We start from the raw sequence: 25510 nt of genomic DNA, 5'->3' as shown, positions 1-25510 counted from the left end.
TGGTATTCGATTCAGCCAAACCAGTGTAACTGTTATCCGCATAACTGCCACGGCTCTCGAGGCCACAGGTCATCCGAGTCTAGTACCACGGGTACTCGGTAAGCGTTCAAAATACTGGGCCTGCGCGCGCGCCTCGAGCGTGACCGCTATCCATTATAATATCTCATTGTCCTGAACCATATGTGCACGCAGAGCGAACCTAACTGTCCATTAAATAAATGTAAGTATCGAGAATTATTTCGCTCATATATGTTATGAGTGGCAGCACTGGATTTGAGTTAACCCTTTAATGGGTAACAGCAATTAATGCTGTTGCAATTACATATAAAAGTAAGGCCGTAGTGTAGTTAATTTGTTGTTAAACGCTGCTACGATAATAAGAGATAAACCAATTATGTGGCAGCTAAAAAGCTGAAAAAGCTTTTATAATGTAATTAATGCATTCAGGTAAAATGACATGAAAAACAAAGGGGTATCAATTAAATCGTGACACGCTAATGGCCAGGGCCACCTGAGCTGGAGTTTTAAAATATTTTCCTTTATTGAAATTTATTCAGCCGCGTATTTCGACTCTTTCAATTATCAAAGATGTTTCACCGAAGGACAGAAATATCCTAGGTATAATTATTTACAGGGCCATCTATCGGCAAATCGGCTAATTTGAGCGACCTAATGTTGTACCTATTTTGGTTTTTCAGGAATAATTTATTTATCATGTGAACTGATTTCAACAATTTTTCTTTTTCGAATTTAAAGTGCTGTGAGTGACAAAAAATATAATTATCATAGACTTTTCCTTTTATATGAAAGAGTGTGTTTAGTGTAATCTCTTGGAAATTTCAAGAATAAAACACGCCTTATGTGGTTATTTCGATAATTCGCACCATAAGGGAACCCTTATTTTTGGTGCGGAACCCTAAAAAAAGTATTAAATTCCAGTATACATAAAGAAACCTTAAGTATAAAGTTGGTCTTGCTAAATATGTTTGGAGTTTAGTTTCATTTTATTTCCAATATAATAGAAATGTTTTACAAGAATACGTAGGTACAAGGTGTTACGTAATATAATCATAACATAAGAATAAGAATAAGAATAAGAATCTTTTATTTGCAATAAACATTACCAGGTACATCGGTGTTCATGCGATAGGTGGTAGGTTTTATGTTTAACCATAAATGGTATGCAAAATATGTACAAGACTTAAAAACTATCATGCAAAACATATAAAATAATGTCTCTATTTATATATAATTAATTATTAATGTTATACAGGTCAAGTCTAATTAATTAAATTTCATGTCCAAGAATTCATTTGTGCTATAAAAATTGTAGTTATTTAGCCATTGATGCAATTGTCGCTTGAATGCTATAATATTTAATGTCTTCATATCATTAGGTAATGCATTATACATATTAAGACACATAATCGTGCAGCTTTTTTTATGTTTCGCTAATCTCGGATGTTCATCAGGAAGTAGTCTATCCGGATTGCGGCAAGAGCGTGGATGGCTGTCACAGGCTTTTTTAAATAAATCTTTGTGCTTATGAACAAACATGCATATTTCATAAATATAATTCTAATTATTTCGTATTTCGTAAATATAAGTCTCAGTGTTATGAAAATATTCCTGTCGTTCTCTTCGGCAAGGATTTGGACTGTTGTGGATTTCACAAAACACCGAAAAAAGTCAAATAAAGGGGCATAGATATGTTTAATATACAATAAATTGTGGAAAAATATTTTCCATAATGTCAATATCCAGTATATATTTCGGGGATCCGGGAAACAGCTCGACGATTTCGATGAAATTTGCTATATGGACTTTCGGGGGCGATAAATCGATCTAGCTAGGTTTTATCCCTGGGAAAACGCGCATTTACAGTTTTTGTACGTTTTCTGAGCAAAGCTCGGTCTCCCAGATATTATTTTATTATATAATATATAATTTTGCGGGTTATAACTCCAAATGCTGTAGGTATAGCATAAAAAAAGATCATAATTATATTTGAAGTGTAATGGGAAGATACTCATGGGTAATACTAATTGTAGACATACTAATGTGCGTGAATCATTAAGAGAACTTTTTAAAGAAATTAATATTTTAACTGTAGCTTCCCAATACATATATGATAGTATTATTTATGTTGTTAAGAATCTAGACTCCTTCACTAAGAATTCTGATGAACTATAATATATACTAGAAATAAAAATAAGCTTGCTATCAGAAAGTTTCGTGTTCGTAAAGTACAGAAGTCATTCGTTGGGCAATGCATTCATTTTTATAACAAGTTACCTGAGGATGCTTTAAGATTACCCTTTCCAGCTCTTAAGAATTACTTAAAAAAGTCATTGATGTTGAAGGCTTATTACAGAGTCGAGGACTACTTGACAGACAAACATGCATGGTCCAAACCAGAAACTGTAATAACGACAAGTAGCAATTAAAAATATTGTATTATGTGTAGAGTTAAAGGTGACTCAGCTCAGGTAAGAAAGCACATCAAATTGTATGAAAGCATCTCATAACAATCAATCAGATTCATATAATATGTATTCTCATTTCTTTTATTGATTTTAATTTCTTTTCCTTTTGTAAGATTTGATATGTTTTCTGAAAGAGCTAAGTATTTGTGATTTCATGTACATATATGTTTATTTTTTATATCAAATTCTATAAAGTTATGTACTCACTGAGTATAATTGCATGAATTCTATAGTAATTTAAAGTGTATTTTTCTTAATTACTCGTAATGCATGTTAATTATAAGATGTAATAATGTTTTGAAAAGATGTGTCCCGCCGAGTTTGTTGCCGGTCCCATATTGGGATACCCTCCTCCAATTGAGGGGGGATTTAAATCTTCTCGGGGCAGAGGTGTACGGTTGGAGCCGGTAAAGGTTTATTTGACGTTCATAAGCGCATTGTATATGCCTACTTATAAACTATTTTTTATCTTTTTATCTTTATCTTTATCTAATAGTAAATTATATATATATATATACCGACCGAGTAGATATAATAAATAAGACTACCAAGCATAGATAACTGGAGCATCCAAAATGCCTCTGTGTTCGCTATTCATGTGGTTGAAATTCGTCAATAGTAGGCAGTCGGTATTCAGAGAAGGTCGGAAACAATTAAACAACAGTGGCATTGGTCAGCCGAGCGCAGATCCGCGTGATTCGAGCGTGCCCTACTGCTTTACTCGCGGCTCACATGTTCCCGAATCGCGTAATAATTGTGGAAATTCATCAAATATATATATGTATAGGGACTGTGCGCGTTGGAGGGTCTGCCATCTTGTGGCCTGAATCGGAAACATATGTGCAACATGTACATTGCCAAAGCAAGTGCTACCAACAACTGTTCTTGTCGGTTTCCTTGTGCATAGTAGGTTCTGCCATCTTGTGGGCTACATCGGAAGCATATTTAAATGACACATTTACCCCTCGCGCCAAAAATCAGAGGGCTCCTGCTGCCCCCTATATATAGTTAATGCACGGGGCCTATCGGGAGGCCAATTCAAACTTATGTTTTGACATCAAAATGGTGTCTGATCGTTATCATTCGTGCGTCACGCTCGCGCCAATACATGTACTAACAAGTACGAGCGAATGTTAGGTAACAAAATGACATGATTGAGAGATCAAAATGTAGGTCTGAATTCGCCTCCGGTTTCGTAGTTTCAATCTCACTCACGTATAAAGACTTCACGTAAACGTAACGTTAAAAAAGGAAAATAAACAAACAATACCCTAAATAAATAGTAGGTATGCCAGTATTGTCCATCTAAAAGGTCTCTATATCTATTCGTCTGATCAGAAACACTTTTTGTAGAACTACAAGTCTGATATAAATACATAGGAATCTCCGATTCTTATGCGATTGGTTGTCATTAGTAGGTACTTACTTACTTTACAGATATGTAAACTGAACTACAATCGTACCTAAGAGTACCTCAAGGTTCACTTGTTGTAACTGATATGTAACTTTGCTCTCTTGTTGCACGATTAACTATTTCAAACTGTTGTCAGTTTTCTCTCCTACCCTACCCCTAACCTATGTAAGTAGAGTATACCTACTTGAAGTGATGCAACATACCAGCATTGTGCCAAGCCTGGTTCTATAAATAGAACCACATGGATGGATAAAGCCACTTCTTAAGAAGCCGCCGCCTAAACGCCACCTCTATCCCAAAAATGTTTATATAAAGAAAATAGGGCGAGGTGAAGTTGCGAAAGCAATAGGTATACCCAATCTGAAACATAGACTCTCGGTCAAAAATGCTTTGACGAAGGTAATAGTGTAAAGTTCACCCGAGTATGTGGGTAAAGCACACATCAGGCTTGGTACACACACAACGTGCGCCATCATGGCCGTACTAATTAAACTATACTGTAGCAGATACGCGACTTTTTTTAAAAATTTATTTAGGTAAACAGACAGTCACTACAAGAAAGGCTTAATTATGAAGATTTACAGTATGTGTGACCAACACCGTTCACCACTAAAGGGGCCCACTGATTAACATTCCGCCGGACGGTATAGGCCTGTCAGTTCGAACAAAATTTTGACAGTTCCGAACAACTGACAGGCCGATACCGTCCGGCGGACTGTTAATCAGTGGGCCCCTTTAGACTTAAACAATAACTTATCTTTCTATGAATAGGCAATCAATATTCTTATTGTTAGATTTATTAGTAGTTGCCTGTCCCTATGCAAGGGAAAAAATGGGTCCACATGCCGGGATCCGGAGTCAATTTATTTGCCCTATAATACACGCGAAAGTGATGAAATGGCATTCAGTAAGGAAAGGGCGAAAATGCTTATATTTTCGATAGTGACGAATCTTTACTATTACCTACCTATTTAATCTATGATTGCGAAATCTGTCTAGTTTGTATCCTGGCTAAGTGCGCCCTGGCTCCTCGGTGGTAGTACTTAACCTAATATTCGGTAATTGCATCAGGGTAGAGGCATTAATTAACTCGCTCTCTGGGTTGGTCAGCTAAGACGCCATCGTATTGAGACGTGCTTTGTGGTTATGCTCAAACGCATATCGTGAGTATCTACTCAATCCATTTACTGCGTGGTCACTGGGGCGTGGTCGACCTAATATTGAACATTGACCGCGTTGTTTATATTAACTTTATATTTATAAGAATTATAAGCTACGGAAAGAGTGACAATTAGAAACCGTGTGGGTACGTTTTTTAAGCATTTGTTCATACTTTTAATTTCATTCATAATTATCAATTTCGCCACTTGATTGATTTTCGCTGCAAATTGAAGATTTAATTGATTGTGAGTTTCTACCAAAAAAGTACCAATTCATCGTTTACCTACAGGGTGAAATTTTAACTGTTTTATACATTCCGGCTAATGTGATGCCACTTATTTCTATGGGACAGCCACATTTTTTTTCGCAATTTCGGCATTGTGCCTATAATAAAAGTTGTTCTGTATCACCTATTAAGTCTCTACGCAGAGTATGAACGGTGGTTAAAATTTCCCCTGTATAATAGCTGCTTATCTTATACTTGTTATTTTCGGACTCCATTTTAGAAGGAAAATAAAACAAAAGATGAATAAAATGTGTATTGTTTATTAAAATCATTTCTTTATTAAAATTATTATTGTATATGTATTTTAATAACTACTATTATTGTAACTATTAATCATGTTACACCTAAAACTACATTACTATAAAAATAATAAATAAACTAAGCTAATCTACTTAAAACTTTGGTTGTGATTTATTTATATCGATTAGTGTTAACTACGGGTGTGAACTGGCTTCATGAAGTATATAACAAGTCTACCTTAAGTACCTAGTACCTACTTACAAGGTACTAACCCACCTTGCTTAAAATAATTATTAATTTTAATGTAAAATTAAAGTCTCTCCCAGCAGATGATGTTTACGACCTAGTCATGTAAATTTGTAATGATTTTATACAAAGAATGTACCGCTTTTTCGAATATCAATTTACGTTCATGATAATACTCTCACACTCATTCTTTATTCATATCATAACCGAAGAGTTATCTTTTTTTATGAAAACCCATTTGTTCTAATGTTCCGAGCCAGGTTTGTAGGCGGAGTCCCACATGTCGACGAAGCAAACGCTCGAGTGGAACCTGTAGAACATGATGAGCGGCAGACTGATGTGGCCGAGTATGGTCCACGTCACCTTCCCGTAGTACGCGTACCGCTCGTCCAGGCTCTCGGGGCTCTTGTAGGAGAAGGTGTTGAGTAACCACATGCCCACGTTGGCGATGATGAGGAACATGAGCAGCTCGCGGCCCGGCTTGCTGCGCCGGAGCTTGCGGCTGTTGCTGCAGCGCCGCAGACCGTCCACCAGCAGCGCCGTTTGCAACACCACTTGGATCATCTTTAAAAAATAAAGTGGCAAATATTTACCCCCTTATTTATAAAAGTTTACGGGACTGATTTAGTTAAATTTTGTTACATCCCTTTCTTACAAATACATAAGTCAAAATGACAGATTAGGACAAACGATTATTAGGTAATTGAGGTTATTTAAGTAGGTATAAAACCGTGAAAAACGGCTTTGCGATTATTGTGCTATCGTCAGATTTACTATGGCAAAATCACATTCACTCCTATGTGTTTTGAAACTTCTATAAGTTTGACGTTTAAAATAACACTTGCACTGCGTGTGTTATCAAAATCGTTGCAGACTTGTCTTGGTCTGACCACAGAATAACTAATAGTACTACCGTAGTCTGACTCTGCCACCATTCAGTCAATTAATTGAAATCATAGATTTAATGGTTGTTGCGTCATATTAAGTGAGATTAAATGCTTATTAACTAATAGGCCGTGGCAAAATTCAATCATTTTCATATAAATAATAGCAATACATTAATTAATTATCTGAAGTTTGTTGATAACTAATATACTGTTGTCTTTACTCCTCGTATTATCTTGAAGACGTTGTATTACTTGTATTGTATTAGATAAATAAATCGCTTGATTGATAATGTTAGACTGGCCGCTTCCGCACTTCCGTGTGTGTATGTACATGTATGTGTATGTACCTAGTGTATGTGTTTATTGTTTTTACTGCTATGGCCGTCGGCGCCGGTCGTCTGATTCAATTTCGCAAAGCGACCTCATCGCCTCTTTAGCTCAGTGGTAGAGCACTGGTCTCGTAAACCAGGGGTCGTGAGTTCAATCCTCACAGGAGGCATATTTAGTCACACTTGTTTTTATTCCAAAATATGTTTTTAAACTTTATTTTTTACTCTATAAATCGTAAATAAATAAACATTATCTAATATTTTACCTTAAACATGTTTAATTGCGTTTTAGTTAGGTAATTCGACATAATTCTGCTGAAATTCAACTTGGTATTACCGAATTTAATTAGTACCAAATCAATTTGTAGGATAAATTAATATAGGAATAAACTAAATTAAAAATGATTATTTTGCAAGTTAAAATAGAAGCTTGTAAAAACATAACTTACCATAAGTATCAAATCGACAGTTTTCACAACGTTGAGTAACGAGATCGTAGCCACCAAAGACAGTACTGTCTCCAAAAAGAAGGCGGGTATGCAGATAAAAAGTAAAATGTCGTCAAGAAGGGAGATGGGGTGTTCGTTGATGTCCAACTTCCTCGCCTGGAAGATAGCAAATATGGCCGCGACGAACATCGCCGCGTGAAGTCCTAGTTTGGTGGAGTCGTTCAACAAGTATCCGATCTCCAATAGTCCCCTGAAATATAAAACGTAAGATATGTACAATCAGCTGCAGAAATAACTGATCCCTCCTCTCATTCCTACATAGAAACTTGTTTGCAGGGAGGTCAACTATTTCTGTAACCAGTCTGCTGCAGTAATAAGTAGGTATACATACATATATATTAAATAACAAAAGGTATACTTAAGCTTTCACAAGTTTTAGATGTTAATATTATTTACTAAAATATGACTTGCTGTGTCGTGTCGAAGAAAAAAAATTTTTAGCTAGTCTCAGGTGACATCAATGGAATTAAATCATTTGATTCGCAAGATTAAGCTCCGTTTTGGTATAAACAATATATGTAATACACTTTGACACAAAATAAATTTATCAAAATGCCTATAGACTGGGGCAAGCCATCTCCAGAAATCTGCGCACGATTACTATTTAAGATTACAAATTGAAGATGAAGACTGCTGAACTGCAGCACAGGGTGTTAGGTATTTATTGATGCAAAGTGTCATCAAGTTTAAGTTTTCGATTTAGGCCACAAGAAGGCAGATATTCCAACAGCCGGCCTAGCCAAGGTGACAGTCGCTATCGCTTCGACAATGAAACGCTTGTGTCTCTCTATCGCTCTTCCATATTAATGCGACAGTGACATTTGCGTTTCGATCGCTACGGAGCGTAAGCGATTGGCAGGTTGCTTACTCGGCTAGGTAGAACCGAGTAAATTAAATAAGTTTTTGGCATATGAGTAAATGTGGAAGCGCTGGTGGCCTAGCGGTGAGAGCGTGCGACTTGCAATCGGGAGGTCGCGGGTTCAAACCCCGGCTCGTACCAATGAGTTTTTCGGAACTTATGTACGAAATATCATTTGATATTTACCAGTCGCTTTTCGGTGAAGGAAAACATCGTGAGGAAACCGGACTAATCCCAATAAGGCCTAGTTTACCCTCTGGGTTGGAAGGTCAGATGGCAGTCGCTTTCGTAAAAACTAGTGCCTACGTCAAATCATGGGATTAGTTGTCAAGCGGACCCCAGGTTCTCATGAGCCGTGGCGAAATGCCGGGATAACGCGCGGAAGAAGGAGGAGATATGAGTAAATGTCAGTTTTGGTACAAACTTTTATCGCTGACTGTACTTTTCTTACGACAGACAACTAATACTCATCGAGACACTTCTAAAAACCCTTAACACAATTAGGTTGCGTTGTTTCATCACAGAGTTCCTATGGCCAGCTCCTGTCTCCATCATCAGATCATTTCGATGGTACCATAAGTCATCCGATTTATACATGCATGCAAAATTTCAGCTCAATCGGAAACCGGGAAGTGGATCAAATTTAACTTGCAAGATTTTATTATAGACCGTCAACAACGGGACAGGTGAAAGTAAATAAAAGCTTGTAATAAAAAGAAACTAACTCGCCGCCGCTGCTGAAGACGAAGCCAATGATGAGCATGCCCACGACGAAGACCATCAGCACCATCCCCATGAACATGCCGCGGTTGGAGGCGTGGCAGTCTGCGTGGATCACGATGTTGCTTGTGAAGTCATTGTCTTCGTTTGCTGTCGGGATTCTGCAGAAAAGAGATACCTAAAGATAAGATAAGATAATATTTATTTTGCAACTGTGTACAAAGATGTTGACAATAATACAATTATGAACCAACAGTTTATCGATCACGGACGTACAATAAATTATGAGTTAAGTATGACTAACCTATAATAACTAGTAAAAAAGTACCGCATTACATGCATCACACTCTATCATCATAATCGATAAACTCTTTCATGCTGTAGAAGACTAAGAAGTAAAACATAACTCAGCCTTTAGCCGCTCAGAGGCCTATAAAAAGGTCTCCCGTTCCATTCTAATTTGGATCTTTATTCTGACATATCAAAATTGCATTTGTATTGGTAAGTTTTGATGTCTGGGTGGCTATAGGTTAAGGCTATCGAGTGTAGATGTAAGGAGAAAACTCTTATATGGGAGAACAGTTGCAAATGCGCCTAGCTGTCAGCTATAAATAATCCAGGGTGGCGCTGGAGCAGCTATGAACTTAGCCGTTATTGACGGAGCTAAGGTGCGCAGTACTAAAATAAATTGTACCTACCACTGAAAATGCGCAACATGGTAAAGGCCAAAAGAATCTTGTCATGCTATATAATATATTTAATGTCTTCGACAACATTAAAGATCCAGTAATTAAATCCAGTTAGACGTGTAAACAGTCTGAACAATTTAAGACAAATTAGTGACTCGAACTTTACAGGTGCCGTAGGTGGCGATAAACTTACTGGCAAATGGTGTTGTCGCCCAAGCTAGAAGTGCCGTCTCCGCTGTCCTCGTTGTCGCATTTACCGATACTGCTCCAAATTATGTAGTATATGGCAACTGGAAAATTGTGAAAGCAAATCGTTTGACGGCTTTTGACGGCGCACACGGTGTTTGATTTGGTTACTTACAGATATAGTGCATAATCCTTTGCCACGGTATTTCCTCGGAAACGGTCTTATTTGTCATGCTCAGTATGTTTTATGCTCAGACTGACTGAAATGGCACACGTTTGTGCGTTTCCGTAAAAATACTATGGTAAAAGATATACGGAAGAAGACGTTTAATGACGATGGTGACATAAACTTCAGTGTACGAATTTCATAACCTGTATTATTATATTATTAAATTGTTATTATCTATTGAGTACAGAAAAAGTTATTTATTTTTACAGGGACTCAGCTTTTAATCGAAAATGACCTCAATGTTGAAATTTTGATACACTTAGGTATAATAATCTCCGAAATATATAAATAAATAAATAAATAAATACTTTATAAACAAAATCTTACAGAACGATTTTAATGTACTTCTAATAGCCGCATCGTTTTGAAATATTGCAAGTATATTTATATAATAATATAAACAAAATAACAATAGATACAATAGTTAATCTGGTTCCAATTACAGTTGGCAACAATCATGTGTGTTTAAAAATGTTTTTTTTAAGAAGCTTATTTTACATACCTATTAGGATATTGAACTCAACAGTGAACGGGTAAAGGTACGGCGAGAAGCTCTCAATCACTCCCATGACTGCAGTGGATCCTAAGCACTCTTCGTTGTACAGGTTGCTCACGTCAAAAAATCTGCTTTCCTGGCTCGAAGCTGAAAATGTTACATTTTGTGCGTTCTAATCTATAATTCGCTTTATGATTTCCTTCACTAATCTCTCGCTAAAGCCAGAATTTAGATCTGTTCAGTTAGGTAATGAACTCTAATTATTTAACTTAGAATTCAATACAATAAAAGGTTAATAAAAGAAAGAAATATTAGATTGAAATTTTCGATTTACTTTCAAGTCTCCCAAGACAGAAAATAGTTTTTTTCACACTTTGTCTGATACTTATAGCGTGTATATGGGTGTAAAACAAGTTTAACATGTAACCTAGCCCTTTGTAGAAAGTGGTTAAACATGTAGCGTATCTCTCAGTACAAGGAAATGAAAAACGGCTCAGTAATTTCGATACTACTAAGTATCACAAAAAATGCAAAACGGCTCAGTAGGTAATTTCACAAATATCACAAAAATATTAAAATACTTATGTCAATAACTAGATTAGACTTCGTTCAATCTAAGCTATTTTTTATAACTTTGCCATGTTGGGGGATATAACTATAGGTACGTTTTTGGGGTACCTAATAATGTTTTAAACTTTGACAATCTTTACAGCTGATATTTAATAAACATATGGAAGAGTGCAATCAAACTAACCCAGGGAATAATCAGTGGCGTTTTCATACGGCCCTCCAGGTCCATACTGTGAGTAGGCGTAGATAGTGAGTGCAACTAATGTCTCCCGGACGATTGTGCCGATCCAGAAGCAGAGGCTGCTCCCAATTATGTGCATGAAGGCGTAGCTTGCCAAACCCTGTCGACCAACAAACATCACAAAATATATAAGTAGATGGTAAAGCAAATCTTGTCAGTAGAAAAAGGCGCAAAATTCAAATTTTCTGTGAGACGATATCCTTTCGCGCTTACATTTTTCAAATTTGCCGCCTTTTTCTACTGACAATCTGCTTGACTATCTATAGTACATTTAGGCCGATAATCTAAGCAAAGACGAGTACGAGTATGTTAGTCTTGTGTGAGTAACGAAACTGAACCAATTTTACCCCGCGGCACGGCGGGGTATCGCTAAGTAACAAACTTTAAATGTCCATTCTGAACTTAGCGGTACCCTGATGTGACTTTATATCATTAAAAAAAATCTATGCTTTGCAATGTTAAAAAAATAAATATTGTAATATTGATTATAAATTATATAGGTAGGCACACCCAGCTGCAAAATTGTATGGCCAGTTTATGAATGCCATATACCTACAATCTACATAGATTCATAGTATACAGGGTGTCCCAAAAATTTTCCTTTTATTTTTGTCACTATGTTATGTAGCAAAAAATAATCCTTATTGATGAAGCCTTCCGATCAGTATGATAAAGCTACAGGCTATTTTTTTCTCGTGTAGCGGGTTCGATTCCCGGTTCAACCATGTAATTATTTAAAAATCTATGATTGCAGTTTAAATTGTTTTTTAAATTAAAATAATGTCTTCTTTCAGTAAAATATCCTATCTACGATATTTAAGGTACTTTCCCTTGTCCCATAGTCTTGGGACGCCCTGTATATCCTAGTCCATCTGATCATTATTATTGTTATACCTTAGCGATTTAAATAACATTGTACTTGTATCGTGAAAGCCTAGCCTATTCTGCAAGGTTGGATTACGAGGCGAAAGTGCTTGGAAGATTACAAAGTGTGTCAGGGAACTCGGGGATCAATTAAACTGATCGTGAAGTTTTAGTTTGTATTGCTTAAAGTTATAGTTAAATCATACCATGTCGGGTTTCAGCACATAGATATTGGGTTTCTACTAAAACAAGTAAAGTCGCAATGTCTATACAAAATCGTGTTTTGTCTATACAGCGCCATTGAACGGAGTTTGTGTCATTTTGACCAGAGTTCTAAACGTAAAACAAAATGGATGGAATACTACGGTATCCAAACCCGAAAGCAGCTCAGAGACGTGCTACGTAAATGACGCCATTTGGCAATAGCCAGAATATTAGAGGAACGCCATTTGATATCAAATACATTGTTGGTCTTCTTCTTTTATTCGTCTATGCTACATCTGACGTGAATGAAATGATAATCTATCATTGTGTGAGATTTATCCTATCATATAATTTCATACGTTTCACACATATAAGGGGGTCACTAGCTGGCGCGTTTGCATGAAGCGGGTGATAGTATGAGGTATGAGCAACGCTAACTGGTGCTGCGCGTGCGAAGGATTAAATTCATAGTCTAATAAAACAAGGTCTTCTCTTCCCAGAGTGATACAAGCCTACGTCACAATAACATTGCCACTTTATATAGCGCTATCGCATATTATCATATAGCGCTGTCGCATGATGACGTAGGCTTGTGTCAGTTACGTGACCACGAAAAGACGGGAAGAGAGTACCAGGCGGAGTATATTATTATACCATGATTAAATTTAAATGGCACTCGTGTGCGTGTCCTCGCTTCGCTTCGTGCAGCGCCAGCTAGCGGACGTCCGAAGGTATAAATAATTACCTTATTTCTTAAAATTATGACGTTTGAGTACTTAAACACAAAGAAAAGCTGCTGGAAACAGTAGATGGGGCTGAAGATGTCCTGCGCGATCTGCGAGTAGTTGACGCACTGGTCGTTGTCAACGTTATCGTCGATTATGTAAGCGACCTGGTTGACGATCAGGAGCACAGAGTGGACTAAGTGGCCCATAGCGAAACCTGTACATTTAAAATAATGTTAAGGTAAACGTACTGGTGCCCGACGCGGTCCCAGTACATGTCATCTTGAAACTTAAGTCATTGTCAATAGAGGGGACAGCAAGGTGTCATCTATTGGGCATTAGCTGTCGAAGTACGTTTACCTTAATTAATTAGGAAAGGGAAAGGCCACATCGGTGCATAACCTTCCCTTTCCACCAACTCTCGAATTGACAAACACACATACCAAAGGAAAATCCAGCGTGTAAGTTGATGACTGATGATTTAGAAGAGATTTTACGGCGTATATAAATTACGTCTAATTCTGTTTGTGTTCGATGAATTAAATATAAATTAGATATCATGCATATAGTTTTTGAGTTTATCGCGAACAAACAAACACACACACAGACAGACGCGGCGGGGGACTTTATAAGGTGTAGTGATGAAAGTAAATGGTTTTGAGTTGTTCTTCTTACCAGCAGCGCCAAGTTTTAGATAGAAACTGCCGGAATGTCGGCCTTGACTGAAGCAATAAGCATGTTTCAAGGGAATGAGTAGTGGCGGCGGTTTGAATGGTTCGGAGCCGGGCGAGCCCGGCGTACTTGCGCCATATTCTTCCTGAAAATAATATTTCATTAATACCTATTTCAATGTATGTCCCATCGCCCACACTCGGCCCGATTCCAACTTTAAGATACGTCAGTTAATAGATCTAGACAAGATATGGGTTAGATATGTCAGTGTCAAACAAGTGTCAAAAATGACGTTTCTTCAAACAAATACGTCACTTTTGACACTTGTTTGACACTGACATATCTAATCCATATCGTTTCAATATCTAGTATTTGACGTATCTCATTGTTCGAATACCGGCGACTGTTACTTGTCCATCGGTAAATCTTATTACAAAAGGCATAGAGTCCACCGATGGACAGTTATGAGTGTTGCTGTTTGTACTCTATAGCACGCCTAAGTAAATACGTAGGTAAAATTAAAACAAAGAATTATGCATACATTTAATAAATAAATAAATATGTATAGTAATACAGGAAATATGTATAGTAATATTATAGGAAATTCTTACACAGATTGACTAAGTCCCACAGTAAGCTCAAGGAGGCTTGTGTTTTGCTATCATTTCGCGACAATAATACATAAAGGTTGAACACGCCAAAACTGGGGCATGTACAATCGACTATTGCTATGCAAATAATAGAGATATACAAACTTTTATGGCACCTACTTGGTCACAAGACACTGGCCTATAATGTTATCAAGTTTTTTTAAATTATGTTTATTCGTTGTCAAAATGTCGAGCAAACAACATCAACAACGCGAGCGAATTTTGCACGAATACGTAGAAAATTCATTACTGAGCTACAGAGATATCGCGAAACGACTGAAATGTCCTCAATCTACGGTTTGTCGCGTATTAAAAAAGTTCCGTAAGCACCTAACAATAGATCGGAAGCCAGGAAGTGGAGGCTTGCAGGGTGTCAAGAATAAAAAAAAGGACGAGAAGGTGGTGAACATGTTTGCCTCAAATCCTAAGATTTCGTCTCGCGATGTTGCTAAAAAAGTTAAAATGTCTCAGTCCTATGTTCAAAAAGTGAAACGTAGGGCTGGCCTAAGGAGTTATAAGGCCCAGGCAGCACCAGATCGAGACTCGAAACAGAACTCATCCGCGAAGAAACGGTCTCGAAAACTTTATGAGAATTTCATAACCAAATTTGCATGCGTCGTCATGGACGACGAAACATACATAAAAGGTGACTTTAAACAAATTCCTGGGCAAGAGTTCTATACCAGCCTAAGTAGAGTAGACGCCCCTGAAGAGTGTAAATTAAAAAAACGTTCGAAATTTCCAAAAAAGTACCTGCTTTGGCAAGCAATATGTAGCTGTGGGAAAAGAAGTCGGCCGTTTATTACTACCGGGACAATAAACGGCGATATTTATAGAAAAGAGTGTTTGCAGAAACGTTTGCTACCTTTCATAAGAAAGCATGACTTACCACCTTTGTTTTGGCCAGATTTAGCCAGTTGCCACTACTCAAAACCAGTGATGGAATGGTATGCTGCAAATGGGATCGTGGTGGTACCAAAAGTGTGCAACCCCCCAAATAGTCCGGAACTGCGGCCCGTTGAAGAGTACTGGAGTATTATGAAGGGAATTTAAAAAAAGAAAGGCGGCGGAGTAAAATCGGTCCCTGAACTACAAAAGATGTGGACATGGGCGTCAAGACAGTGTTCTATTAACATGGTGCAAAGTCTTATGAGCCGTGTACGTAGGAAAGTTAGAAAAATGGCTTACTGTGTAGACCAAATCTAAAATATGGAATGTTATTTTAAACAGCGTTAAATATGCTATTAAATGTGTAAAACATAATATACTTTTTCACTTTTATTATAATTTTGTACTACATTTTGTGTGCCCCAGTTTTGGCGTGTTCAACCTTTATATTAATATTAAGCAGTGGGACACAATATAGGCTATACAAAAAAAAGGACGCGTAGCACGAATAATGTCATTCATTGACGCGCCTGTTCCTATTTCTATCGCACGTGCATAATTATATTGCTGTCCCGCTTGCACAATGTCATTGACTTCCGGCATAATGGGCGGGACAGCAATATAATTACGCGCGTGTGATAGATATAGGAACAGGCAGGTCAATATACGAAATTCCTCGTGCTAAGAGTCCTTTCTTTATATGAGAAACTAATAATAGCGAAGTAGAACAATTAAATAATGTCACTTACCTCCTGTTTCCTAAAATACTCCACAATCTTTTGCTCATGAAGGCCTTTAGTTCTTTGATTTTGCAAGGCAATTTTCTTGTATCGGCCTATATCGATGAACAAATATAAGTGGTAAATGAATCCTATGCTGGTCAGCGCCAATGTATAATACTAAAAAAAAAACAATTTACAAAATATATGTAAGTTTTGTAATAATAGTTTAATTATCTAAAAATAAAGTTTGACCCTCCTCCCACGGCTTCGCTCTCGTTTCAACTAGTTGTCACACTTTTGGGATGAATATAAAAAAGAAATCATTCTTATTCCAATATGTGTGAATAAACTAATAGAGAAAACAACAGAATAGACAATTATTACAGCCCTGTTTAAAGTACTTAGCAGTTTAACGAGGTGGAGTGGGATCCGCAGATAAAACTTATTCTCAGAAAAGCTTTCATATATCTCATTTAACATGACCTATTTGGTTTCCAAGTTATAAATACCTACATAATAGCATTATACCGGGTGTGGCCTGTAACATGAGCAAATAATTAAAACATAGATTGTACTCCTCAAAAGGTGACACTTTTGTTCTACAACTTTTAAAAATTATGAATTATTTAGACTCCCTATTTTTCATACAAAATAAATATTATCTTCAATGGACGCCATCGCCACGCCATATCATTGTGATTGACGTTGCTTGTCACGCCTTAAACAAAACAAAATTCGCAATACATTGCGTCTTAGAATAAACTTTAAAGTGTATTAAAAATCAAACCACAAGTTATTTTTAAAAGTCGCTGAACAAATGTTAGTCGGTATGAGGAGTACAGCCTACAGTTTAATTTTTTGCTCATATTACAGGCCACACCCGGTATATTACTTCTATTAGTAGATTATTTTATAGGTGAACTTACCGTGGACAGATTATCAACAAAATCGATGAATGGCTCTGCTACGTAGACAATCAACCCAAAAGTCACTAATAATATGGCGTAAATTGAGCTTAAAATTATATTCATATATTCCCTGAAAAAGAAAACAATAATTTAGACACATTTAAAAAATAAATTATAAAGGGAAATATTAACTGCCTTCGGTGGGACTTGAACCCATCCCATATGTTGAGTAGTGTACTGGGTAAGGTCTTGGTAGCTCCGATGACAGAGCACTCTAGTAGTAGCTCTGCACCTCTAGCACAACTGGCCGCGACAGGCGTGAGAAGTGACAGATCGGCGCGACTTGGCGGCTTGTCGCGTGTTGGCAGCACAACTCACGCGCGAGAGCCGCGACAAACTCGCGATCAGCACCTCTAGCACAACTGGCCGCGACAGGCGTGAGAAGTGACAGATCGGCGCGACTTGGCGGCCTGTCGCGTGTTGGCAGCACAACTCACGCGCGAGAGCCGCGACAAACTCGCGATCAGGTGTCACTGTCAGAAAATGACAACGATCGCGACTTTGAACTAAAATCCGTAGCACAACTGCCTATTTTGAGACAAAATATTCTCTCGTCTTTATGTCAATCCGCGAGTCGAAGTCTACGCGACTTTATAACGCGACTCGCTCTCGCGGGTGGTTTGCTTGTACTTTTTTAACTAAACTCATGATAATTATAACTTAAAAACAAGTTTCATATATTATGCCATAATATAATTTGTATAATTACTTATTGCCCTAAGGAATAAAGAAGTATGGAACAATGACTAAATGCGCTTTACGCAGTCTTATATCGATTATGCACGGTGATACCTACAAGTACCACAACACATGCACCCATCATGTTTACAACTTTAATTTCAAACAGCTAGCTTGTAGGTACTCAATTAAGTAATTAGGTACATATGTAGGATTTTTAAATTTCAATTCAGGTTCGTAAGTTTGTAAAAGTAATCCTAAGATCCTTACACAAAACTTTCATCAACCTAACAACGGAGCCCGCTTTGCCTGTACATAAATGAAGCCGATGAGGTGGGTAGGTACAAATGTTCAAAACAAACTATCCAACTTATTAAGTAAGCCATAGTCTTAGTAGTAATATTTAGGATCACGGTTAGATGTCTAATTTCAACAATCTCTTACTATTTAGGTACCGTTTGGAACCTTCCTCGACTTCAACAAAACATACCTACATGTGGCCTGTGCCCGCTGCATCGTACTGTAACAGAATGATGTAATACGTGGCTGTAACAGGATCATGTCCGGCTCAAAATCATGCTTTGTATGAAATATTATCAGTCAACACCCACTAAACCATTCCGTCCCCTGCCAACACCATACCGTGACGTGACTGGACCGAGCCGACCAACAATATTTTGAAGGAGTCGTTAGGTCGTTACGCTTTACGCTTATGTCATAGTCTGCGTAGGTAGCAGTACGGTTATCATATGGTCTACCATATTGAAACTCCTCTAGATCATACCTGTGTTCTAGATGTTTCACTTCATGTTTGACAGGGCCTATTATACGATCATGCTATGATATGTTGCTGTCAACATTAGGTATGAAGTGGGCCTTGGGGAGCTAATTAATAATGGCTTCTAGGAGTTCTAGGTACTTACCTACCTACTTTATTTTTGGTTCTTTTCAAGTAAAAAATACAGGAGTGAAAAAAAAACAAAATTTAAATTAATAGTATATTGATTTCCCTTATATATTCTTGCAATATTCGACTTCTTATTATTAAACCTAATATATAATAACATCTAGAACCACAATGGAGAAATTGTAAGAATCTTCTTTATTACCCTTGAAAAGTATTTTCTCTCTTCCTTTTTCTTGGACATGCGGCGTAGGACAATTCAATATGACCCTGGAAAGAAAATTGGTTTGTAAACAAAACAATAAAATATGGTCGTGACTTCATCGAGGACTATGAAATAAGCTTTTCATATCAATTCGTCAAATCATAAACAGTTACACAGTACACACACATGCCATCCATTATTGTCACAAGAAAAACTATATGAAACTTATTTGAGAGTTACTGCGGCAGCTTGGTAGGTACGCCATAACCATCAGGGTTATTATTAATAGTTCACATCCTCGGTGGTGTTCTTAAAGCTAAAGCGCTTCTTACATCTTAGTTAATTTAGAAAAGGGGACAGCTCCGCCTTTGAAACCTACAAGCTTGCTTAGTGTGTTTCTTTTCCTGACTCTCCACTTCGGGTCCCGTTGGCACGTTCCTGTTACTATTTTCCTTTGGGTGCTGGGATATCAATCGTGTCTAGGATAATGCTGGACTTATTCTGAAAAAAAAAACAGGCATATGAGAACAAAACCAATAATAGCAATTCCATTAATTATAGTTACTTACAAAAATATTTTATTTAAAAGGTTTATTAAACAGAAATTTTTAACAATATATATTTTAAGGAATATTATCAAAACTTAAATATATAAGGCTCTATTACTTACATTTTTTCATATTTTTTCCCGTAATTAAATGTTGACAAAATTTGAAAGTTCCTTGACTTTGACAGGAAAAACTTAACCATCGACAAAAAACTAGATTTTTTACCACCAAAGAACGAATGATTTAGCGCATCCCTGGTTTCCGATTCAGTGTTGCCACTTGCAAATATCGATTTGTTTAGACTTTGATTTCGCCGGGTAACACTGACGAGTCGCGCCGCGACTTTGAGTTCTCTACGCGGCTGTTGCAGTCGCGGGTACAAGTTATGCTACGGAAATCGACAGATTTGACAGCCGCGGGAATGGCGACTCGAGTCGCGGTCTAAGTCGCGGATGCAAGATGTGCTAGAGGTGCAGATGGCAGAGCATTGGATTAGCGATCCAGTAGTCGTGGGTTCAAGTCCCACCTAAAACAGTGAATTATTCCACTTTTAATTTGTTTCTAAGCCTAATATCATAGCCCAGTACATTCAACCAATTTTTTTATCAAGATCGGTTAGAAATTAATGAGTATCTAAATGTTACATATACTTATCTACTTACACAACACCAAACTTACAAGAAAAAGTAACCTAAAATTAAAACTACCTACAAAACTAAAAATAAACCTAAAAGAAAAAAACCTAAAAATCTATACCGTAGAGTTTCGTATCTTCGCCTGTGTTTTGGCACTTTTCTCAAAAAATCTCTCAAGTTTGAAAGGATTTTAATCCGTTAAGGCGAATAAACGTTTTTTAGTATTCCTAAAACTATCAGTATACACCACTAAAACTTTGAATTTCATTGGTTAAGTTGGTAATAAATGGCCCCAAAGGCAATAGGCGATGTTTGGGTATTTTTCCCAATCTTCGCCTATGGCATGCCTTGCCGCACATAGGGGTATTTCACTAGAAAAGCTGGCCAAAATGATTTATGTACATTTGTATCAGGAGTTCTATTGTGTGAATCCAAATATGCTATTTTAATTTATTTTATACAACTTTTATACATTTGCCGGTTGGTGTAGTGTTGTATCGTTTATATACCGGTCAATAGCAGAATAAAACATTCTTCAAGTTTTAATTATTTGATAAACAGCTACTATCTGATCAATCAGACGATCCTTCATCACTTTCACCTGTTGAATCTGATGATAAGTCATCTGACATCGCGTTTGCGTCTATGTTTGGGCCAAGCATCATGTCCCTAGCAGCAAGGCTAAATGGTTTCGCTGATTTTAGAGGCTTAGGCCTAATGCTGCTCTAAAACGGATCTGACGTAAGTAGCAGCCGATTTAAGACGTCCAATTTGCACTGCTCTCTCGAGAACTTCCTTGAAAAGCTCTTCCTAAATTCTCGGAAGTGCTTATTTCTGGCCTCGGCTGCCTCTTCGGACAAATTTCCTATAGGGAGAAGGGCATATTTCATTACAACAGTACCATGCAGTAAAATTTTGTGCACGGTTGGGGTCATTTTATTCATGACTGCATCAAGTTTTTGTAGAAATTGGGGTTCGTTACAGTCTTTCATCATACGAAAAATGTATTCTCTGGTCACTACTCTCACGCCAGAAGGACCTGCCATGATAAATCAGAAAATTATTTTTTCCGACCGCAAAAAGAAACTTTGTTTGGTAATATCGCTCAGTGTAAATATTCTCGTAATTCGTTAATGGGCACTTCTGGGCACCCTAATTTTAAATAAAATTGCTAGAGAATTAAATGTCCTGTCGAATAGAACTACAAATTTAGCCCAATATAGCCCAATAGAACAACTTTCGGCCTTTTGAGTTCAAGTCAAATTCGTAAATTCATAGTGCAAGAGAGTACTTACTGAAATTTGATATTAAATGTAAATAACCCTTAGTAAGAAAATAATAATAAACAAATTCAATTAAGCATACCTGGTGAATCCATTTCCCGAACAGACATTTTAAAATATCACCTTATTTGTTGTCTAAACAACGCATAACAATTGTAATATTTATTATCGAATTTCCGCTTTCGTAGATGTGTTTTAGTAAGAGCGGTTAAATGACACCGATTTCACAAATACCCACCACACGCAGCGAAAAATAAATATTGTTCTAGTATCTATGAATTATATGACTAAGGAGTTCGGCTACCCTTTTCCCGGGATTCTACGTTTCGATACATTCTACTAATGGCCAGCTTTTTTAGTGAAATACCCCTATGTGTGCCGCTAATACTTACTTTTCTGTGACCTACTTACACATGTTAAGCCGTATCTCCTTGGAATGTGCTAATATACTATAAACCTTAACTACACCAGACTAGGCATATATTTAAAAAGACGGGGTAGTAGGCGAAGTTTAGTAACAGTCTGAAGTTGTTTTCATACATTTTCTATAATGAAGCTAGCTTAGCCCTAGGGCTGCCAAAAATTAACCAACATGCCAAATAAAGGAGAGTAATGGATTATAAGGAAAAAAAAAAAATTATTTTTAACGAAATTGTTTAATTGTTGCAAGAGGGTGCGTCAAAGTTCATATAAAATTGCAAATTCGATTATCGAAACTCCGAAAATGTATCTCATATAATTTTACATCCTAATGATCATTGTACATTTTCATTTTAAACAATACTCATTGGAACTTCGAATTTATTATATTCATAATGTCATTCTACATAAATATCTCTATTACTAAAATTTATGCATATATTATTACTCGACATATCGATTTCGACATATTTGATTTTATTTATAACAGCAAGCACCTGTAGGTCAAGTCAGGTTAAAATCCTGCCAGAAAGGTGGGTTAGGTTAGGTTAGAACTGCGACCCTCACAGAACCGAAATGCTGCCAGAAAGGTGAGTTAGGTTAGGTTAGAACTGTAACCCTCACAAAACCGAAATGCTGCCAGACAGGTGGGTTAGGTTAGGTTAGAACTGCGACCCTCACAGAACCGAAATGCTGCCAGAAAGGTGGGTTAGGTTAGGTTAGAACTGTGACCCTCACAGAACCGAAATGCTGCCCGACAGGTGGGTTAGGTTAGAACTGCGACCCTCACAGAACCGAAATGCTGCCAGAATGGTGGTTTAGGTTAGGTTAGAACTGCGACCCTCACAGAACCGAAATGCTGCCAGAAAGGTGGGTTAGGTTAGGTTAGAACTGCGACCCTTACAGAACCGAAATGCTGCCAGAATGGTGGGTTAGGTTAGAACTGCGACCCTCACAGAACCAAAATGCTGCCAGAAAGGTGGGTTAGGTTAGAACTGCGACCCTCACAGAACCGAAATGCTGCCAGAATGGTGGGTTAGGTTAGGTTAGAACTGTGAACCTCACAGAACCGAAATCCTGTGACCCTCACAGTGAGCGAGCGTAGCGAGAGCAAATGCTCCCGCCTTAGTCTTCGAGAAATTCTTACAAATAACATTATGGGCACAGATACATTCTCAGTGACAATATTATGAGTAAAAAAAACGGAATATGTATCGTTATGAATAATGTAGGTAGTAGCACAAAAAACTATAAAAAAAATATATGCGTAACAATTTTCGGAGAAACGATGATTATGACTACAAAGCGGTATTATTAGAAATATTCGAATAATAAATTGTATATGAGCCAAAATGGACCCGTTGCAAGATTGTTGTTATTATCGTAATTGACATCAAATCAACCTTATTTACACAAAGTGAGACATAAAAATGCCTATTTGGCACCTACTCAATATCAGTAAGAGTAGAAATAAACATTTGCATAAAGCATAAACTAAAATAACCAAACATAAGAGAATATTTAAGTTTGGAAACAAATAATGTCATCCACCAATGAATATGGTACAAAAAATTTGTCAACCCTAGGGGTAGGCGAAATTTGGCAACAAGATGGACGCAAAGTACCCTCACCAACGTTTTATCCAATTGTGACTTCTAAACGTAAGCTAGCCATTAAATAATAGTTTCATATGAAAAAGAGATAGTTATAGGATATAATCATGTAAAAAGTTTAACATTACCGGGTCCGTATCACCGTTTAAAAATGAAGTTAAAACACTGGTTTAAAAAAACGTGTGGTCGACGTCGCGAAAAAACCTCACTAAAGGTCAACTGTGTGAAGTTAGCCGCAGAATGTTCGAAGAATCTTGATACCCGTAAAAATACTTTGTATTTAGCAGTTTTATGTAAGGCTTACATTAGAAACATTTTGTTAATGGCAACTTATGTCAAATTAGGCGAAATTAGGTAGCGCAGGCAAAGATACGAAACTCTACGGTATCTAAAGAGGGCCCCTGTACTTATCTACTTAAGTACCTAATGTATCTAGATATCTATGATTATATCGGACTGACTTTGTAAGCCGCCTGTTATCTTCGGGCCTGGTAGGCGCCGGCGCGTGCGTCTCCACGGAGCGTATGGACTGCGCATCCATGGTGACCACGGAGCGCTTGCGCGGCGTCGCGCCGCCGCGCATGTCGTTTGCGGGGGCGTATAGCCGGTAACTATCTGAAACATATGCTTGTAGTTTGGGATCGCTACGATGTGATTGGTTGATGAAATGTTTAGATGTAATCATTTTATTATAAAGTCTAATGTTACTTACTTAGTGACTTGACGTCGCCATTGCTTTTGTATGTGCCGTTATACGGAAGTGGACTGTGTCGATCGCCTGAAAAAAAGTTTCAGTAAAAAATATTTTTCTAGGCACATTATTATTGCCAACTGTACTTTATATCTCTAAAGTAACCTCGTCAAAACAAATTAAGAGGTTTCTTGGTAAATATCTATCTCGGTAGAATACCGGCGCGATTCGGGAAATGAATTAGAGATTCACTAGATATGAAATAGTAATGATATGTGACGTTCCACGGCAAAAGGTACCATCGCCCCGGTTGAATATTGGAGCGGCGTTAATAATGTCGTAAGCGCCAGCCGTCATAAGGTACCTTTTGCCGTGAAATATATGTCACATATCTTTACTATTTCATATCTAGTGAATCTCTATTTCATTTCCCGAATCGCGCCGTTAGTTTTGACTTTTACCATCATCATCAGTAGGTCATCATCATACATAGTACTAAATTATTATATAGATAACATACTAGTTCCATATCGATATGTGTGATATGATTACCCCTTATTCATAAATATACCCCGTCCGCAGCTTTGAATATTATTCAATACACAATTTCGCGCTATTAAAAAAGTTGTGATTGGTCACTAAAAGTTTTGATGGGCCACATTATGCAGGAAAAATAATGTAGAATACAATAACAAATTGTCAATATTTTAAGTATTATATTGTATTTAAATAAAGGACGAAAAAGATTGCGTAGCGTTCCAGTAAACATACTCGTAAATCTCGTAATTATTAAATTGGTCGTTGCTAGAAAGGTCCTGGCATTTATTGGACTGTTCGTGACATAGGTATTTAGTATGCACATTTTTGCCATAATTATGTTAGTTGTTTTTAGCGACACTATCTCAGGGCCAAATAGAATCTTGTGAAGCTTTAAGTGGACAAAATAAAAGCATGTTAAGGGGCCCACAGATTACCAGTTCGCTGGACGATATTAGCATGTCAGTTGTTCGGAGCTGTCAAATTCTTGCGTTTCACTGACAGGCTGATTTCGTCTGGCGAACTGGTCATTTGTAAGCCCTTTTAAAAAGATAAACGCGAAAATGAGAATGAAACCCGCACTATATATATTAACCTAAATATACCGAAGTGGCTCAGTGTGAAATACGTGATGTACGTGGACAACTTACCAACTGGCGTATTGGAGCCGGAGTCGTCATTCCTTCCCGGAATTACGAGTTTTGGGGGTTTCTCCATAGATTCCTGTAACACATGAGTATCTAATGAAGACGATT

The 25510-nt window shown here is 37.3% G+C and overlaps 1 protein-coding gene, 1 long non-coding RNA gene and 1 other non-coding gene across 3 annotated transcripts in view; 1 reads left to right on the top strand and 2 right to left on the bottom strand.

Annotated features, from left to right (window-relative positions):
• Positions 1-5993: 5993 nt before the first annotated feature.
• LOC134666564 (proton channel OtopLc-like) overlaps positions 5994-25510 on the bottom strand; it is a 31249-nt gene continuing 11732 nt past the window's right edge. Inside the window, exons 3-15 of the mRNA XM_063523762.1 lie at positions 25406-25478; positions 24240-24305; positions 23989-24142; positions 17200-17311; positions 16301-16450; positions 14017-14158; positions 13362-13558; positions 11492-11648; positions 10744-10884; positions 10020-10116; positions 9143-9298; positions 7499-7748; positions 5994-6397 (exon numbers count right to left, since the gene is read on the bottom strand). Of these exons, the coding sequence (XP_063379832.1) occupies positions 6077-6397; positions 7499-7748; positions 9143-9298; positions 10020-10116; positions 10744-10884; positions 11492-11648; positions 13362-13558; positions 14017-14158; positions 16301-16450; positions 17200-17311; positions 23989-24142; positions 24240-24305; positions 25406-25478 (2016 nt within the window). The 3' untranslated portion in view covers positions 5994-6076. The remainder of the gene's footprint in view (positions 6398-7498; positions 7749-9142; positions 9299-10019; positions 10117-10743; positions 10885-11491; positions 11649-13361; positions 13559-14016; positions 14159-16300; positions 16451-17199; positions 17312-23988; positions 24143-24239; positions 24306-25405; positions 25479-25510) is intronic.
• Trnat-cgu (transfer RNA threonine (anticodon CGU)) lies at positions 7148-7219 on the top strand. The gene has a single exon. It is a non-coding gene; the product is annotated as a tRNA-Thr (tRNA).
• On the bottom strand, positions 18904-19472 carry LOC134667010 (uncharacterized). Its single transcript, XR_010098573.1, has 2 exons — positions 19408-19472; positions 18904-19093 (listed from the first exon to the last, which is right to left on the bottom strand). It is a non-coding gene; the product is annotated as an uncharacterized LOC134667010 (long non-coding RNA).

Source organism: Cydia fagiglandana, chromosome 8 (genome assembly GCF_963556715.1).
Source record: "Cydia fagiglandana chromosome 8, ilCydFagi1.1, whole genome shotgun sequence".
Lineage (NCBI taxonomy): Eukaryota > Metazoa > Arthropoda > Insecta > Lepidoptera > Tortricidae > Cydia > Cydia fagiglandana.
This window is presented reverse-complemented; position numbering and strand designations above follow the sequence as displayed.